The 20,227-nt window shown below is 33.2% G+C and overlaps 1 protein-coding gene across 1 annotated transcript in view; it reads right to left on the reverse strand.

The window, feature by feature from the left end:
- Positions 1-20,227, reverse strand: part of LOC137405805 (multidrug resistance-associated protein 1-like) — a 57,792-nt gene that overhangs the window by 18,191 nt on the left and 19,374 nt on the right. The window contains exons 3-18 of the mRNA XM_068092215.1: positions 20,009-20,197; positions 18,660-18,803; positions 16,036-16,170; positions 14,459-14,581; positions 13,706-13,902; positions 12,420-12,558; positions 10,639-10,697; positions 10,332-10,536; positions 8,160-8,257; positions 7,005-7,227; positions 6,420-6,557; positions 5,590-5,736; positions 5,250-5,334; positions 4,774-4,967; positions 3,472-3,648; positions 3,084-3,245 (exon numbers count right to left, since the gene is read on the reverse strand). Of these exons, the coding sequence (XP_067948316.1) occupies positions 3,084-3,245; positions 3,472-3,648; positions 4,774-4,967; positions 5,250-5,334; positions 5,590-5,736; positions 6,420-6,557; positions 7,005-7,227; positions 8,160-8,257; positions 10,332-10,536; positions 10,639-10,697; positions 12,420-12,558; positions 13,706-13,902; positions 14,459-14,581; positions 16,036-16,170; positions 18,660-18,803; positions 20,009-20,197 (2,415 nt within the window). The remainder of the gene's footprint in view (positions 1-3,083; positions 3,246-3,471; positions 3,649-4,773; positions 4,968-5,249; positions 5,335-5,589; positions 5,737-6,419; positions 6,558-7,004; positions 7,228-8,159; positions 8,258-10,331; positions 10,537-10,638; positions 10,698-12,419; positions 12,559-13,705; positions 13,903-14,458; positions 14,582-16,035; positions 16,171-18,659; positions 18,804-20,008; positions 20,198-20,227) is intronic.

Raw genomic sequence — 20,227 nt, forward strand, 5'->3', positions numbered from 1 at the left:
CTATGAGTACAAATAAATTACTAACTATAAGTACAACTAAATTACTAACTATAAGTACAACTAAATTACTAACTGTAAGTACCACTAAATTACTAACTATGAGTACAACTAAATTACTAACTATAAGTACAACTAAATTACTAACTATAAGTACAACTAAATTACTAACTATAAGTACAACTAAATTACTAACTATAAGTACAACTAAATTACTAACTATAAGTACAACTAAATTACTAACTATGAGTACAAATAAATTACTAACTATAAGTACAACTAAATTAATAACTATAAGTACAACTTAATTACTAACTATGAGTACAACTAAATTACTAACTATAAGTACAACTAAATTACTAACTATAAGTACAACTAAATTACTAACTATAAGTACAACTTAATTACTAACTATGAGTACAACTAAATTACTAACTATAAGTACAACTAAATTACTAACTATAAGTACAACTAAATTACTAACTATAAGTACAACTTAATTACTAACTATGAGTACAAATAAATTACTAACTATAAGTACAACTAAATTAATAACTATAAGTACAACTTAATTACTAACTATGAGTACAACTAAATTACTAACTATAAGTACAACTAAATTACTAACTATAAGTACAACTAAATTACTAACTATAAGTACAACTTAATTACTAACTATAAGTACAACTAAATTACTAACTGTAAGTACAACTAAATTACTAACTATGAGTACAACTAAATTACTAACTATAAGTACAACTAAATTACTAACTATAAGTACAACTAAATTACTAACTATAAGTACAACTAAATTACTAACTATGAGTACAAATAAATTACTAACTATAAGTACAACTAAATTAATAACTATAAGTACAACTTAATTACTAACTATGAGTACAACTAAATTACTAACTATAAGTACAACTAAATTACTAACTATAAGTACAACTAAATTACTAACTATAAGTACAACTTAATTACTAACTATAAGTACAACTAAATTACTAACTGTAAGTACAACTAAATTATTAACTATAAGTACAACTAAATTACTAACTATAAGTACAACTAAATTACTAACTATAAGTACAACTAAATTACTAACTATAAGTACAACTAAATTACTAACTATGAGTACAAATAAATTACTAACTATAAGTACAACTAAATTACTAACTATAAGTACAACTTAATTACTAACTATGAGTACAACTAAATTACTAACTATAAGTACAACTAAATTACTAACTATAAGTACAACTAAATTACTAACTATAAGTACAACTTAATTACTAACTATAAGTACAACTAAATTACTAATTGTAAGTACAACTAAATTATTGACTATAAGTACAACTAAATTACTAACTATAAGTACAACTAAATTACTAACTATAAGTACAACTAAATTACTAACTATAAGTACAACTAAATTACTAACTATAAGTACAACTAAATTACTAACTATAAGTACAACTAAATTACTAACTATAAGTACAACTAAATTACTAACTATGAGTACAACTAAATTACTAACTATAAGTACAACTAAATTACTAACTATAAGTACAACTAAATTACTAACTATAAGTACAACTAAATTACTAACTATAAGTACAACTAAATTACTAACTATAAGTACAACTAAATTATTAACTATGAGTACAAATAAATTACTAACTATAAGTACAACTAAATTATTAACTATAAGTACAACTTAATTACTAACTATGAGTACAACTAAATTACTAACTATAAGTACAACTAATTACTAACTATAAGTACAACTAAATTACTAACTATAAGTACAACTAAATTACTAACTATAAGTACAACTAAATTACTAACTATAAGTACAACTAAATTACTAACTGTAAGTACAACTAAATTACTAACTATAAGTACAACTAAATTACTAACTATAAGTACAACTAAATTATTAACTATAAGTACAACTAAATTACTAACTATAAGTACAACTAAATTATTAACTATAAGTACAACTAAATTACTAACTATAAGTACAACTAAATTATTAACTATAAGTACAACTAAATTACTAACTATAAGTACAACTAAATTACTAACTATAAGTACAACTAAATTACTAACTATAAGTACAACTAAATTACTAACTATAAGTACAACTAAATTACTAACTATAAGTACAACTAAATTACTAACTATGAGTACAACTAAATTACTAACTATAAGTACAACTTAATTACTAACTATGAGTACAACTAAATTACTAACTATAAGTACAACTAAATTATTAACTATAAGTACAACTAAATTACTAACTATGAGTACAACTAAATTACTAACTATAAGTACAACTAAATTACTAACTATAAGTACAACTAAATTACTAACTATAAGTACAACTAAATTACTAACTATAAGTACAACTAAATTACTAACTATGAGTACAACTAAATTACTAACTATAAGTACAACTAAATTACTAACTATAAGTACAACTAAATTACTAACTATAAGTACAACTAAATTACTAACTATGAGTACAAATAAATTACTAACTATAAGTACAACTAAATTACTAACTATAAGTACAACTTAATTACTAACTATGAGTACAACTAAATTACTAACTATAAGTACAACTAAATTACTAACTATAAGTACAACTAAATTACTAACTATAAGTACAACTTAATTACTAACTATAAGTACAACTAAATTACTAACTATAAGTACAACTAAATTATTAACTATAAGTACAACTAAATTACTAACTATAAGTACAACTAAATTACTAACTATAAGTACAACTAAATTACTAACTATAAGTACAACTAAATTACTAACTATAAGTACAACTAAATTACTAACTATAAGTACAACTAAATTACTAACTATAAGTACAACTAAATTACTAACTATAAGTACAACTAAATTACTAACTATAAGTACAACTAAATTACTAACTATAAGTACAACTAAATTACTAACTGTAAGTACCACTAAATTACTAACGCATGAAAATCAGCCTCACCATGCACGGGACTGCCAGAGTACTAATGTATCATAATAATCACACTTTATAATTTAAATCTCACCTTTAGCAAGCCATTAGGTCCAATGACTTGCTCAAATATATGCTTCCCGACATGAGCATCGACAGCACTCAGCGGATCATCAAAAAGGTACAAATCTGAATCGCTGTAACAGGCTCTGGCTAGACTAACTCTCTGCTTCTGTCCCCCGGACAAGTTTATACCCTAAAATATATTTGGTTAGAAGCTAAAGATTTCTACTTCAGAAAGATTTTTACTAAAGATGTGCAGCTCCAAGTGTTGAACAATACAAAATACTTTTGTAAATTGAACAGCAAACGACCAAACAAATTGCTCCCTTGAGCCTAAAACAATTTCCAACATCCATCTCAGACTTATAAGAACATAATAAAAAACTTATAATATATTCTAGAACCAAATTTGTGCTGACCTTTTCCCCTATCATAGTCATGTCTCCATAGTCTAATATCTTGAAGTCGGGCCGCAGCGCAACAGCATCCACTACTTCATCATATTTCTTTTGGTCAAATGGCTTGCCAAAAAGTATGTTGTCTTTTACTGTAGCATTCTGTATCCAAGCTTGCTGCGCAACAAATGCTACTTGTCCCTGTAACAAGAAGAAGACAATTTTAACGGAAAGCGCCAGAAAGTCCAGAACAGTTTTTGGGAACAAGAAGACCCTTTCAACACCCTCTTTAAAAATACTGCCTCAGCTTGGCAAAGTGCGTCAACAAGGAAAGTTGTTACAGATTACATACATATAGGTATGTTAACAATACACACTGTCACAAGTCGCATACATATAGGTATGTTAACAATACACACTGTCAAAAGTTGCATACACGAAGATATAACAAGATACGTTGCCAAAAAGTACCCCTTGCAGAAATCATTGTTTTGCATTACTATGATTCAATATTTTAGAGAGTTTTGCATATTGTATGGTTCACGAGTTACGAACATTTGACCAACTGAAGGCAAACTTTCCATCTTAGGAGTAAAAGAATGAAAATTACTTTAATTGGAAAATGCTTGCTTGGTCCTTGCAGTCTTATTCATTACTAAAAATCCCTTTTTATTTCAACTATTTCTATTTATAATAAAACTCAGAGTAAATTATCATTATTATTATTTATTTATTTGTCATTTGTCAAATGAAACTAACAAATGCGTTGTAGATTACTGACATTGTTTGTGTGATAAAAAGGGAAAAAATCAGAGGAATAGCAAAAAATATTTTTAGGAGAATCATGGTGACTCAGCAGAAATGCGAAATTTGCCATGCTTCTTCCATTGCTTATCGTTCAATATAAGGTAAATGGTAAGGTAAAGGTTCATGGTAAAACTGTAGTTTAATATATTAATTTTTGTTTATCTCAGTAAAGTGATAGGAAAAACAATAAGAAAAAAAATTTATTCTTATTTATAACTTTATAGACTCAGCAGCCTATCCTGTTTGCTCTGTGTAAAACGTTATGTTAATTTGGTCTGCGCACTGTGAGCTCAGTAGCATAACTGATACAAGTTTTAAGGTCTACCTAAAACCTCAAGAAATTGGAATCATCCTAAAATTCACAAAAATTTTAAAGTTTGGAAGCATTGGTACTGAAACTCCTTCTCTTATCACATATACATACCGCCTGCTTATCTATATCTGTCATCTCTGTATCACTTTATGACTTTCACATAACTGTCACTCAATAGTACCTCTTCCCTCGATCAACAAACTCACCTTAGAAACTACGATGCCAGAATGTTTGTGCATGTCACCAACACAGGCTGCCAATAGGGAGGATTTGCCAGATCCTACTTGTCCAACCACAGCGGTAAGAGAGCCAGTGGGAACTTCGAAGTTGACATTCTGAAGAATCTTGTGTGTGTCGGGGCACCAGGAAAATGTACCATGTGTTATTCTTAGGCTAACATCTAGAATAAACAATAGAAACTCTGATGCATAGCCTGGAATCTACTACCATTGTGAAATATTACAACGGCGTAAGATGAAAGTACCGACGGTTATTAAAAGGGATAAACAGCTATTACACTTTACGATTTGTGATTTATATTGAATAAATAAACACTACAAAAAACCGGTACAACAGTATAGATGAAAACAAAGAAATGCATATCTTTAAAGTTATTGTGAATAAACTTCATCTTAAATTATAAAATTTTGTAGAAGAGTTTACAATAGTTTTTATCGCTTACCACAGCTGTCATCCTTCTCCACATTCCGATCTGACAAATCAGATGTTTTGAAGAAGGAGCGGATTCTATCAATTGACACCGCTGCCTAGAAAAACAAAAAATCTGTGATTCAGACTGAGACCAATTCATAAATCATGACTTACACTGATTTAAGGCAAGCAAAGCAGAAGCCTTCATTATTGGTGTTCTAAACCTTTTCATCTTTACACAAAAACATTTGTACAAGTTCTATTTAACGTGCCTGAACAGCTTACAATAATGATATAACATAGTTTTTTTCGTTTGATTTTATAAATCTATAAAAACAACTAATATTGGATAATCAAGCCTATAAACTCACCATAGCGACTGTCGATAGTGCAACCGGTAGCTGAAAGAAGGCAGCACGCAAGATATTAAAGAGTGTCAGCGTGAGAAAGGCGACTGTAGGATTAAGAATGTGTTCATCCTCAATAGCGATGTAGGTGGCATAGGTGGCAGCTGTCACCTAGCACAAAATGAAATTCAAATTATTTTCAAAAGAATTTTATTATCCAAAACATGTTGATTCCATAATGAGGCCATAAGAAAAAGTTAAAATAAAGGTTAATTAATGTGCTATCATGCCACCAGCAACAACAAGTGGAAGACAGCAGAAATACAAAATTTCTTATAAGCATTTACTTTTCGAATGCTATACTTTTATATGCTGAATTTTGATCTACTTTTGATGTATAACAAAACTTGGCAGAACAAGATCACAAACATAAAAATCTTAAAACGTGCAAGCCTATCAACAATGGTTGACATCCTTATAGGAAAAAGTCTGTGATGGTTTGGCTCTGTATGCAGAATGGAACAAGACCAGCTTCCACATCAACTATTATACTCGCAACTATGTGACGGTACGTGAAATTAAGGAAGACCTAGACTCCGCTGTAAATATGTAACTAAGAAGAATTTAAAATGGAGGCAGATCAATACAAACTCATGGCAGATGACTGCTTGTAATCAAGCTGATTGGAGATCTGCTACCATAATTATATAAGCCACAACCATAGGCAGTTTAGTCACATCAACTAGCTGCAGGAAAGATATTGAAACTTACGGATAAGGCAATATATATAATGTAACTAAGAGCTGTATTCAGGCAGGTATTCCGGTTAGTAGAAACAGTAATATGAAGCTTACAGCAATAGGTATGGATGAGATGATGGTATACTGAGCTATCACATAAACCCAGTATGATGAAATGGTCTTCATCTCTTCTTTTCTTATAGAGGAAACCTTTTCTTCAAACGACGGCTCCCACGCATAAAGTTTGATGACCTAAACACAGCAGCAGTATTATAAGATGGCTGCAATGGATATTTTTTATAACATTAAATTTCACGGTGGAACCAGCTGTATTAATTATGCATAATAGAAATTTTTAAATGACATGCTTGACTAAGTAGCAACAGAGATTTTTTAGTGACAAACATATTAAGACAATTCATGTCTCAATAACAAATTTTTAAATATAACTTTTTATATGATTATATGCATGGTTAACTTAAAAAATGGTTCTCATCAAACAAAAGTCAGCAAAACAGAAGCCTTCATTATTGATGTTCTCAACCTTCTCATCTCTACACAAAAACATTTGATGAAATTCTATTTAACATGCCTGAACAGCCTACAACAACCAAACTAGATATTTAAGATCCCACTTAGTTGATATGGATAACTAAGACCAATACAGAAGCTGATATCATATAGTACACATTGACCTACTTTAATTCCTCCAAGTACTTCATTCAAGATCTTGACTCTGGTATCTTTCAGCTGCATCTGTTTACCCTGAACATTCTTCAGTCTCATGGCTAGCCATGCATTCAATGGTATAGCTATAACCATAAGAGCAAAGCCCACAAAGATGCTTGCGCCGACATTTACAAAGAGCTGCCAGAGAGCTAAAGCTATCTGTAGCGGAGCTGACCAGAGCATCCACAGATTTCTGTAACGAGATGTGTAGTAATCTCAGAAATACATTGAAAGAGAAGCCGGGAACCTTTGTTATATCAATATGATTTTCCTAAATTCCAAATAGAGTTGGAGTAGTGGTGCGTTATTGTGCCCTTTGCATAACAAAATATCAAAATGGCTAAGTGAAATGAGTAACAATAGGCCTTTAAAATATTTAGTGCTACACCTATCTACAAACTTGGAGTTGCCCTCTATATGACAAATTCAGCTACATGTCACCAAAATGATAATTACTCTATCAATGACTTGATAATTATCACAATAAAACAGGTTTAGCATACAACACACACGGTTCTCTTAAGGCAAGCGTCATATTGTCATAGTCTACAAGCGTCAATAAATTTATGGAAACCTTAGGCTAGGGTTATAATGATTTATACCCTTTGACAGACTCTACCTGACTTGGTTATAGCATGTCTTTTTGTATTTGACGGAACCCAAGAACCACTGTAATTTTGCCACAATCTCATATACCCTACACTTTGTGGTTCCAAAATCACCCAAAATCTTAGTTACTCAAATTTATGAGATTGAAGCATGCAGTGTGCCTTGAAGCCCTTTTAGAAATACAATTTTATATAGAGACAACCATTTTGATGAAGGCTGCTAGCATTGCTCACGCGCATGAAAAACATTTTTATATATATAAAACATTTTATATATAAAACATTTTTATTTTGGATCAGCATTAAATCTAAAACAAAATCTTTTATTTTAAGTATGTTTGGTCTCATGTCCCCTCTTCTGATGTTTTCAGCTGACCAATATCTTTGATCGGATACGGAGAATTATGAAAAAGCTCCACAGATCTGTAATTTCTAAAGCCAGATTTTCAGCAACTCTTTTTATAAAGTGCTCCATACAGACAAAGTTTAGCTCTATTAATGCTTGCAGAAAACTTACGTAAAAACATCCTGCATTCTTTGAGCATCAACAGACATCAAGTTTACAATCTCTCCAGATGTAGATTTGAGTTTAGCTTCGGAGCTCAGTTTTAGCGCCTGTAACCAGAAGTCACCTTTAAGATGCGGTGGTTCCAGAGCGAGGGTCATAGTCAATATAGTTGTATTGCTATCAATATCATAATGATTTTGATGGCAATACAACAGGTAAAACTTGGTCTTACAACTAAATACAATTAGCTATTCTCATAGGTCGACAAGGATAGCTAGCTAGGGTTTATAATGAAATATTTGCTGCTTTAGACCAACCAGAGTCAAATAGTGAGTCATCATGCAATTCTAGCTCTTGTTAGTTTTACCTCGAGATATTTCGAGCCTAATATTTAGATATCAGTTCAGCCAAGCAATCCACTATTTTCTTCTTTTAACTTTTAGTTCAAGTTTTTGTTTATGTGTCATATTTATATGTTATACATGAATTTCCGATTGATGGCTACAAACTTACAACAATTGGCTTGGAGCGTATTAACAATAGATTTTTTTTACAAAGACCAGAAATTTAAAACAAGTTTTTTTGTCAAAATTATCTATTCTCAGATGTCATCTGTTAAAATCTTATTAACGGATGCTCTGCTTTCCTAAATATGAATTTTAAACAGATAACATTTAGCTAATCTAGTTCACAGAATGAGGGGTTTTAATATAATTATATAGCATCCCATATGTCTTCGGTCGATATTATGCCAAAATAGCAAATCTTTCTATTTATTCTGCATCATGAAAATGCTGATAAAACCAGATATTAAATCAAAATTACCCAAAAATATTATTAAAACATTGGCCTGCAAAGCTACCTGATACTGGTGTTGCAATGATAATTTGTGCTGTCAATTAATATTAATCAAAAAAATTTTCACACTTTAGTATAATCTTACAATGTTTTAGTCAATATTGTTAGTCATTCAGGTTTTGTTATGGAAATACACAGATGATGGTACGAAAAAAGTGAAAAAGTTTGCAGTTTGACACTCTGTAGATTTTTAAGTTTTTAGATAGTGTTACAGTAGACCCTTACCAAGTTATATGACCATCCTTATTCATGACATATACTTACTCTTAAAGTCCGCTGTCACAACACAAACCACTAACGAGCTTTGGTTTCTTACACATCTTTCTGTCACAAGAGCAAAACTTTGAACCAATGATAATTTTTGAAGCATTTTATATTATCATAGACATCTGTACTATGCCTATCGAATAATGCTATTCAATAGGCTGTTCTATTAAAGTAAAGTAGATTCAGTAGAGTTGGTAGTTTTCGAGTGGTAGCACACTAAATAAAGTTGTTTAGCACATGTAAATCTCATACAAAGGTCTACTTCAGTTGCAAGTAACTCGGGAAAAGTTCCAAAAAATAGCTGAAGTTTGGTAAAGTTTCCATGAATATATTATCCCTCTGTAAAAAGAAGGAATAGACAATCTACAAAACCATTGATTTTTTTTCATTTTTTCTTACTTTATTAGCAATAATTTTAATTCAAACAGAAATGTTCTCCAAATTATGCCTTACACCAATAAAAAAGGGCAATAGTTAGTCAATCAAATCTAATAAATGGTTTGAAATATACTGTAACATTTGCAATACTGCTCTCTGGTAAGAGAACAGATATTATTTAAGTGAAACATTGCTAAAAAAGCCAGCGACATTTTAAAAATAATTGTTAGAGGTTGTATGCAATTTGTTCATATCATGTAAGCAAAAATTAGATAGAAACCTGATATTCTCACATAAAAAATGACAACAGGAAGCATGAATAATTATCATGATAATTTTAGAAATGCTTTCTTTGTATCTTGAAACACTGAAAATTTGGCTCTCCAAACTGTCTATTTTGTCGAAGTGGCAAAGCGAATGAAGAGCCATGAGCAAAGGCAGTTTTTTTACATCTTTTTAGCTGTTATTTGAGTAAAGTAAAATACAAAGCAGGATTTGACCATCTTTGCTTACTAAAAGTTTGCTTTTTGTTTTTACAAAGTTGAGAGGACAACTCACAATCACGCAAGTATAAGTGGATAAATAAAATTGTATAGCTTAACATATCTTTGCCAGCTCAACTGCAGGTTGCGAGGGTAGCGTTATGAGGTCTTTACTATCCTTGGAGTCATAGCTTACCTTTTTGTATATAATGGATATGATAGATGCCCTCACTCGAAACCCAACCTCTGCACTGATGTACCAGAGCTGTTGGAAAAGTATGCTCATAATTATCTGTATGCTGAAGAGAAAAAGAGTCAGAACATATCCCTGCCATACAGGAGCCACCGGGTCACCCGAAATGTTCTCATCTGTTCGTGAGCCGACAAATTCCATCAACAATCTGAAACATTAGCTCCCGCTTTGAGTAATGTCAGCTGATACCCTTGAATCGGACAATTAAATTAAAGGTAATTTTTATTTTTCAATAGACTTGTTTCTTTACCTTTGTATCAATGGCCCCATGAATTGAATCCAATCGTAGACAAACTTGCAAGCGAATGCCTACAAACGCAAATGTAATAATAGCATGACAATAGCTGGTAGGGGTTAAGCAAAGACTGACAGTGTTCTGCTGATGAAATGACAGGCGATAACAGCACCCAGTTATTAATGATTATGAAATAAAAAGCATCCACCCATAAGTGTGTTTTTGAAAATCATATCCTTAGGTATTGCAGATTTTACCTAATAACTCAGCAAACTAATAATGAACAATTTAGTTATTCCAATTTTATAAGCTTTCATATTTGAATAAATTAAAAAATTCCTGCAGTGTGTAGATAAATTAAGTAACAAATTTATTTGCCTGAAGTGAATTTCTGTGCATAGATTATGACCTGTAGTCTTAGCTTAGGCTCTAATTACCTACAGATTAATAAAAGGTAAACACTTTTATGTTGGTTTAATGTGGAATGTTTTGTTCATTTAAACAAAATATAAATCATATGAGCCATGTACACAAAATGAATTGCAAAAGCAATTGCAAAAAATATTCAGAACCACACAAACATAACAAACCTACAAAACATGTGAAAAGCTCAAAGCAACCAGCCATGCAAACCATAGGAGCCATGTGACCCATATTAACCATAGGAGCCATGTGACCCATATCAACCATAGGAGCCATGTGACCCATATCAATCATAGAAACCAGGAGAAGGCAATAAGCCAAACAGTGATCTGGTATTAATCGAGTCTCGAACTGCTCTTTTGGCAGTATTGCTAGCATTCCTTTGAATCTTTTTGGAAAAACCAAAATGCTCTCTATTTAGGGCGCAGCATGCAGAAGTTGTTCAAAGTGTGTATAAGAGGAAGAACCAATAACGGGATAGGCTGGGAGACCGTTAAGGAAAGCAGGCTATACTCTACACTGTTGAAAAGACACCCGTAGTTTTTACAAAAGCTTTTCAGCCTACTCAAACCTTTTATATAAAACTACTCCATTGTGTGCGTGTCAGTAAAAAGAGTACTTCTACTGCCATATGACACGGCGACCACAGAATGTATTGGTGGTAGCCATACACCTCTAGCTGTACACACAACTAGATTATTGAGAATTTATCACTTCTAGTATCCAGGCAGTCTAGTGTGCCGTGAGAGATCATCATGCGTAATAAGTATGGGCACAATTATTCCATAATGCAGCAGGTTGAGTGGTGCGAATGGTAGAGTGCTTTGCTGCTAATCGAAATACCTGGGTTCAAACCGCACGCCATACAATCTTTTTTCTAACATCTACACATGACTTCGGACAGATGAACGACTGGAGGAACACAGTTCTTATTATAGTAAAGGTTGAGTGGAAGAAAGAAACTTTAAATGTTTCTTTAGCAATATGAAAAAGTGTAAGACAACCTCGAGAAACCTCAGCATTGGCAGCACTACTACTAGAGAGCTGTCTGAGTTGCTACAAAACTCTTGCAAAATTTTTTTATGATTTTGATAGCAGCATTCAAAGTTTCAAGTAAATAATGAGTTTTAAAATTAAATCTCATACTTATCCTTTTTTAAATTAATTATACTACTGCCATTCATTACTGTTTGTCGTAACATATGGAGTCTGGCTGCTGATCAGAATATAACATTTACAGTGAAGTTAGATGCATTTTATTCTTTTTGATGAATTATAATTTATACATTTAAAATGTAATTTAACAAATTTTATAAATTAAGCTTCTAAACCAGTCTGCTCACATTGTCGTAGAATAGAGCAATAATTCTTACAATAAGTAAGCTTCCTCCATAGTGCTTAGCAATGATCTTAGCGAGAGAAAGAGGTGGCTCTTTGGCATCCGCTCCTTTAATAATAGCCTCGGTGTCACTTATTCCCATCGTTGAGTTATGCAAAGCCAAGTTTTCTGACCTGTCAAGAACAAGACATCCATGCAGAATTTCCATAACTGTACTGAGGAAGGCAAGTGTGATGCAGGAGTACTAATAGTAGGTGCTCTAAAGCTGATGCGTTCCAACCAACTGCTTTAAAACTCAATGGGAAAAACCTATTTCATAACATGTGAAGTAACCTCTATAAAATTTAAACAAAAAGCCTGTATTTGTCAATGTAATAAGGTTATATTGAGTGTCAACTGCATGCCTAAGAAGTGTGTAAGCGACAGATACAACATAGCTAGCACAAACATAGCTAGCACAAACATAGCTAGCTTAGGTAACATTATAATACAAGGATGAGCTGAATCAGCTATGTAAGGCTGGTAAAGTCTTTAGCACTTAGTGTGAGCACATCCTGTGACAAAAATTTAAACAAAAAGCTTCAAATCATCCAAAACAACAAATAATTTTGGTCTGGCAGTCGCCTTCATTCAGTCTAGCAGCATTATCTTTCCAAGTCTATTTTGCAGAATGTACCTGTAGAAGCTAGCTGCACTTGAAAAATAGTTTATTTTGATGGTTTTAAGAAACTATTTCTATCATTCATGCAGTTGATAAGAATATTCTGTCATCCAAACCAATCATTTAAATTGATAGCTTTTTACTAAACATGAAATGCTTATTAATTGATAGAGCTGACAATTTTGGTACGGGTTGGAATATATTTAGACTGTATATGCCTCTTCACATGAACAATCATCTGATTTATTTTAAACTCTATTACTTAGTTAAAAAAAAATTGCTTGTGAGTACCAGAAAACTTAAGACCAGAGGCTACTAAATATATACAATGTGACGCTATCATGCCCATACTCATACTGATTGATAGATATACAACTGCAAGTCGTGATTAATTTAGTGAAGAACTACGATGTGAAAATTAGTATACTTGAGCTATAATGGTATAACGTGCGACCTATTGCAATCTTAAGTTTTTAATAATATTTTAGTAGAAACCTTTTTACTCATGTAAGCATGAGATGATAACTCTATAGCACACATCTCGTGTATTCAAACAAAAATGTACTCTGATCAAGTTTTCAGTTTTGAAATGAAAAGAAAAGCCTGAGAGAAACTATAAATTGAAATCTACGCTAATGAGTTAATTCTTCGATGCTTACTGATGCCTCCACTTTGCCACAGCCATGTTCCAGTCAGCTTCAAACTTTGCTACGTGACCTTTGCCCGTATTTTTTGGCCCGAGTTGCCAAAGATCATCCCTGTTCAAGTCTCTCTGGTAACCAAGCTTCACGGTAGATGTGAACCAGGAAAAGGCCAGATAAGATGAGAAAGATGCGAGTTCTTCTGGGCAGATGTTCTATAACAAAGTTTTCATATGTTGGTAACCAGAAGATGTGGAGAGTAACCGTGGTTTAGTACGCTGGCATATAATTGATAGGTCAGTGGTTCGAATTACTGAAGAACCGTTAGTGGTGTTAGGACGCTGTTTGTCTAGTCACAATTGATTCACAACATATTTAGCACCAAGATATATCATTTGTGGTGGCGACACCTAAATGGGAAGAAGAGGAGGAGGAAGAAGATAACTAGCTGTGATTATCATGAGCATGCAACTCCTAAGAGGGAAATAACCAACAAATACAAGTACTAGTTGGTTATAAAAGCTTTGCTTAAGCTGTGATCGAATAAAAAAAAGATACAGTTTAGATTTTTTCTGCTCTGATCGGTTTGTGTCAAAGCCACCTCAATAGCTGAGTGATCAGTGACAAAACGGATGAGTACCTCATTTATAGGTAACAAGAAGGGCGGGTAGGCTAATCCTTTCAGCTAGTAAGATTGTAGTCTAGTATCTTAGAGTTAGGCCAGACACAAGGTTTTCTAAACGCTATTAATCATCCTGTATGGTTACCAACCTTAAATCTAGCTTGTGTTTCCTGGTTTGCATCAGAATAACTGGCCAGAATGAATTGAACCAGGCACAAAGTGAAGAACACAGTCTTGGAAACAAGTTCAGGCAAATCATCCAATTTGCCCATCTACAACAGAACGACCGCCCTTTTTATGGCGCATCCAGGTTTTCATGACATGAACTCGCACTGGGAACTAAAATATTTAGTTCTTGTCAGTTTGTCACAACTCAAAGAAAGTGACTTTTGCTATGTTTGACGTAATACATCATTAAATCATAAAGTGTTATGCCCTACAATATTTTAGTACCTACAAGAAGGTTAAACATTCATTAATAAATCTCACATTGGCATAGCAGGTGCTTGTGTAAACGCTGTGTGTTTCCACATTTTTAGCCGATTTTATCTAAACTTCACACACAAATGCTACGTGCCTTTTACCAAGTCGCTAAAATATCAAATCTCAAAACTACATCTAGTTCCTGTGAACCAGCCTTTTAAACACCCACCCGACTATCTGATTGAAAAGAAAAAGAATCCCGAGCATCGCCGGGAATTACTGCTAAAATTTATAAAGCAGCCATTGTTAGTGTACAAAAATATCAGAAATAAAGAGCTAAGCATATATTTAATATTAAATTAATATACTAACAAAAACAAGCATTGCTTACAATAATTTTTCTACCTGGGACGCATACATTTTTGGTTGTTTTTGGATTTACAATGTGCAGGGAAGGGGTACAAGTGAGGTGCTCGGATTTTTGATTAAGAGAATTACGGAATATTTTGCCTTATTTAGGTTGCACAAAGGTACATGATAACCTAGTCAAGTAGTATTCAATGATGTGAATACATGGATGTGAGACGATGAATCGGCAAAAGGCGTGGTCCAAGATTTTCATAAACATTTTTGCTTGTTTATGGTAAGATGACCGAATGATTCCTTTATGTCAAGCAAGTCTGGCATGTTTCATGATCACTCAAATAGATTCAATTGTATGTACATGTAAGTAATGACGTATTACCAAATTTATGACTACCATTAGTAGCCATAAATTTAGAGTTATCTTCTATGTTGCGCCAAAAATTGTATGTAGAGGATAACTCCAAGTTTATGACTACTACTAACGGGTAGCGAATACTCTATTCCATGGTAAATATTTCTTTGATATCCTACTCCATATTTATTATATCTTATTCTCTCTAAAATATGCTAAAAAAAACTGTCAATGAATCGCCCTATTTTCTTTACTTGTAGCTGCTGTTTGACATATTTAGCTAAAACGCTTGCACTACTTGACCTATTTATTTTAAGCAAAACTGTTCTTTGACACACTTGCCAAAGGTCACTTAGCTATTTGACTTATTTGGCTAAGAAAAACCTAGAATTTTCTTGAAAGATAATGTGGAATATTGTGAGCACTGCTAAAAATAAAAAAGCTAGATTATCACTCAAACTGACGCAAATAAACCAGCACTTGCATTTTTCATAAACAACTTAGAGCATTTCCTCTGGTTTCAATGACTCGATTAGGTGCATTACCACTAACTTAAGCCACTGAAAAGTTTACTTAAGCTCCTACCTTGGCTAAGTGAACTATCTCTGAATAGAATGGGATGAAAGCACCGAAGCACCAGATGAGCCAGTAGCACCAGAGAACCCCACTTGTAAACTTGCCGTGCATCCGGTACCACTGTGTCAGCACAGCGGCTGAAAGCTACAAAATATAAATCAATTACTTCAATTGTATTAATGCATTAATAGACTTCATTGGAACAGCATGCATTCAAACTCCTTAAATCCTTTACAATTAAATAAACTTTTGTTAATTTTCTACACATAAATTGCATCTATAATTATATAGATATAATATTATATAGATTATATAGATTATAGATTATATAAATTTTATATATAAATCTATGTGTTTGTTAGCCCCTCTGTTGAGTGTCCAGCTATAGCAATAAAATGCGCTAATGAAAAAACTGCTTCGCACTGGGTTTGAACTCACAAACTCCGATTGTACCGATAGGCACGCTAATCACTCCACCAAACGATAATATATAACAATATACTATATAATAATATTTGAAGATTTTGATTAGGTGAGAGATCATGGCGTAATGATCATAAAAACAGTTATTTGAAACTGTGTTTCGCTGCCTGCGTGGCTTAGTGGGCGTGTGTTTGGTTTTGCATCTGTGAATCCCCTGACTGTACGGGTTCAATGTCTGTGAGGTGGAATATTTTTCTTAACAACCAGACGGAAGAATGGACATGGTTCTTGTTACAGTAAAGATTTAGACTAGCTTAAGTTAATCAAATTCATTACGTAAAGAAACTTGCTCAATGGCCACTACATTAACTGCCACTGTTTATTTTATAAGTTGTTTTGAATCTTGAACGATTGTGTGGCACAAGAAGTAAATAAGTTTTTCAACAATCTGTTTTAGCTATGCCTTGAGCTTTCAAATATTTGAATTATGCATTAGCCAGACACACACAGAAAAAAACAAACCCTTTCATTGAAAGTTTAGAATGGTAAATGTCGCACATGTTAATTAAAAGCAAGTTTTTTGTGCAAAAACATTGTTTATTACTCATGCAAGGTCAGGCACTAGGCTAGTATATTCAATTTTCAATTCAATTCAATTTCAATTCAATTAAACTTGAACATTGTGTGAATGTCTGTTAGGCTCTTAATTCGTATGCGTTTGCACATTTTATGGCCAATTTCATTCAGACTTCACACGCGCATGCCCAGTATTTTCTGACAGATTACCAAAAATATTTGGTTTCAAAATTTCTTCCAGTTCCTGAGAACCAGACTCCTAAGCAACCACGTGCAGAATATCTGATTAAAAATTTAAAAAATATCGGGTAGCGCGAGGCTTACTGCTTGTGAAAGAAAAAGAATATTACTCCCAATGTGCTGGATGCAGTTCATGGTTAGAGATCCTCCTAAAAAGCTGAACAAGCACTTCTACACATTCATACTGTAAAGCAAAATGTCTTTACTAAAATATGAACTGCTAACAGACGAAGTCGTTCCTTCAGCCATAATAGTAAAAATACTGAAAAGGGAAAACACATGTATAAAACAGGCTTTATGAACTAGGGATGTGCGCTGTTGTTCACGGGAAGGGGATGGGTGCAACAAACAATTGGGAAGATTGGTTCAGACTGGTAAATTCTCTCAAAATGAGCATTGAAAATTTTTGTTCCTTTTGACTAAGTTAATCTAGATTTTCATCACTTGCATGCATAAAAGTTCAACATCATATTGCTATCAATCCTGACAATGGTCTGCGCATTTTACTCTCTCACAAGAAACCATGTTGCGATCAGATAATAGCAGAGATGAGACAGAAGAACAGTCAAAGATCATAAAGTAAATAGCTCTTTTTTATATTTTGTTGCTGCAACGTGTAAAAACGTTAGACTCTTTTTAGAATGACCTTCCAATAACATATTCTTTTAATATATTCTGAATATGTCTGTTTGCATTATATTTGAGTCTTTTGTGTTTCATTCAAAACAAGGGGTACGGAATCGCCCTCATCAGTTGTTGGGAGCTCAGCGAGGAAAACGCATAGGGTATTGCTAGTATATAGCAACCTTTATTTAAATCGTAGACATCCTTTTTTATCATGGCTGAAGGCTGCTTCACATTATATCGCCGTATTTTGGCGATATAATGTGAAGCCCTTTGACTGTTGCCCTTTTGGCATTCGTCATCGACCATATGCACCGTAAACCGATGGCATTGACGAAGTAACGTAAATATGTCGGAAAAGTTTGCAGCTGTTCAACTTTCCCGACAGTTCGCCGAGCATCACTGACATTTTGTGCATTGTGCACCATTTTTGCGATTTTATTTGCTGTCGTCCATAAATTGATCTATTTATTTTCCCTCATAGCAGTGGCTGCAGAACTAGTATTTGATTGAAACACACGGCAAAAAAGAGGTTCCTTCGAGGAAAATCAAAAGGAAAAATGATAACACTATGTCACAAAGTATTTGTTGATGCAAACGTTGATAGTGCAAACATTTATATCGCTGGCGACCCCCAAAATATGGTAGTACCAACGCCGAGATATAACAAAATAGTGTGAGCCAGCCTTAACAAGCAGCTCCTGTGAGATAAATTTTAAACTAATCTGGTAAATGGTGTAATGATAAATGTTGCAAACAGAATGACTTACCATAGTTAGAAACTCCCAACTTGTAGAGACATACGCTGCCGCAGGTGTCCAGGTATAGTCTGAGCGGTCATGGTCATTGTATCTTACAGCTACAGAATAGCCTAAATCGAAGATCGACAGCGTTGCTAAGAGAAGACAGATAATCTGTAAAATATTTGGAAATTTTAGATTAACATTTGAAATATCTCAGAATAATTTGTAAATTAAAGTTATTTGAATAATGAAAATGATTTAACATTTAGCATTGCTGTTACAGCCTGTGTGTGAGCAATTCCTTGAAAATAGAGTCTGCTGTCTGCTTACATGTAGCTTGCTGCAAGCAGAGGCTGTGCACGTTTTTAAAATCATTGTTGCTACAAACAGTGGCTCACGCTGATCTTAGCAAGACATGTCTGAGTCCAGTGACAAGGGAGCCTCGACGACTGGAGACATGACAGTTGCATAGAGCAATTTAAAGTTGGATAATTATCACTTGTGTCATCCAGTAACCTTTTTTGAAAAATGAATTCCAGCCAATGGTTTGCAGGTCACACTCTCTAAACCACTAGTAACCAGCATACTCAGTAACAGCTTATAGTACACTTACAGCTTACAGCTGTACAGCGTATAGTACACTTACAGCTCAGAGCTGTATAGATTGAATTTTCAAACCTTAGTAAGGCTTTACGAAAAGACAAAATATACCATTGAGACGTTTGCTGGATGACTGAGATACCTGATTTACTAAAATTTTATCACCATTACATTAATTGGATTCATGCTCTCCTGCTTAAACAAACTACTTCACATCCCAAATTTAGCAAATAGGTTAAAAAGACAAGATACTATTAAAACTGAAATGAAAAACCAGAGTTGAATGTTGCTAGAATTATGTATATATCTGTTTTTATACCTATTTACCTAAAGAAATTCAGATAATTAACTGGTTGAATAGAACACCCACTTTTTGACCTTGTTGTATATATAGTTTAATTGGTTTATGCTCCACTGCTATTTCACATATTTGTCGAAAGCCCGATGGCTAGACCTTTTTTTCTCAGACAACTTTGCTATTTCACATAGTAGGCTACGACCTTGACTTAATTATTTTAAGCAAAGCTGCTGTTTGACCTAAATGTTGTAAAAGTGCCATCTATTTGACCTATTTGACTTAAATGTGTCTTGAAAGCTTAGCTTGAAGTTGTTTCTACTTGAAAAATACATTATACATCAATGCGGAGCTTGCAAGCCTCATGCTGTGTATGATGTGCCTCAACCAAGTGCTAACTTGTCAATTTTTTTACCAAATACATTCATATGCCACAACTCCCACTCATACGCACAACCGCTCATAACTTGCATAGCTTTACCGATTTAGCTGCGATGAATGGAGAAAGTTTTTGCACATAGCCTTTCTTTTCATTGGAGAGATAATAGAGGTAGAATGGCAGGCAGATCCAAAAAAATCCACAAGGAACCCAGCTGGTAACAGTCTCCTGAAAGCACCTCGTGAAGTCTGGTATGCTGCCATTTACTGTGTTCCATGTAAGTGTATTATTCTGCAAATTAAAACGGAGTGTTCACAATGC

The sequence above is a fragment of the Watersipora subatra genome, chromosome 10 (assembly GCF_963576615.1).
Source record: "Watersipora subatra chromosome 10, tzWatSuba1.1, whole genome shotgun sequence".
Classification (NCBI taxonomy): Eukaryota; Metazoa; Bryozoa; class Gymnolaemata; order Cheilostomatida; family Watersiporidae; genus Watersipora; species Watersipora subatra.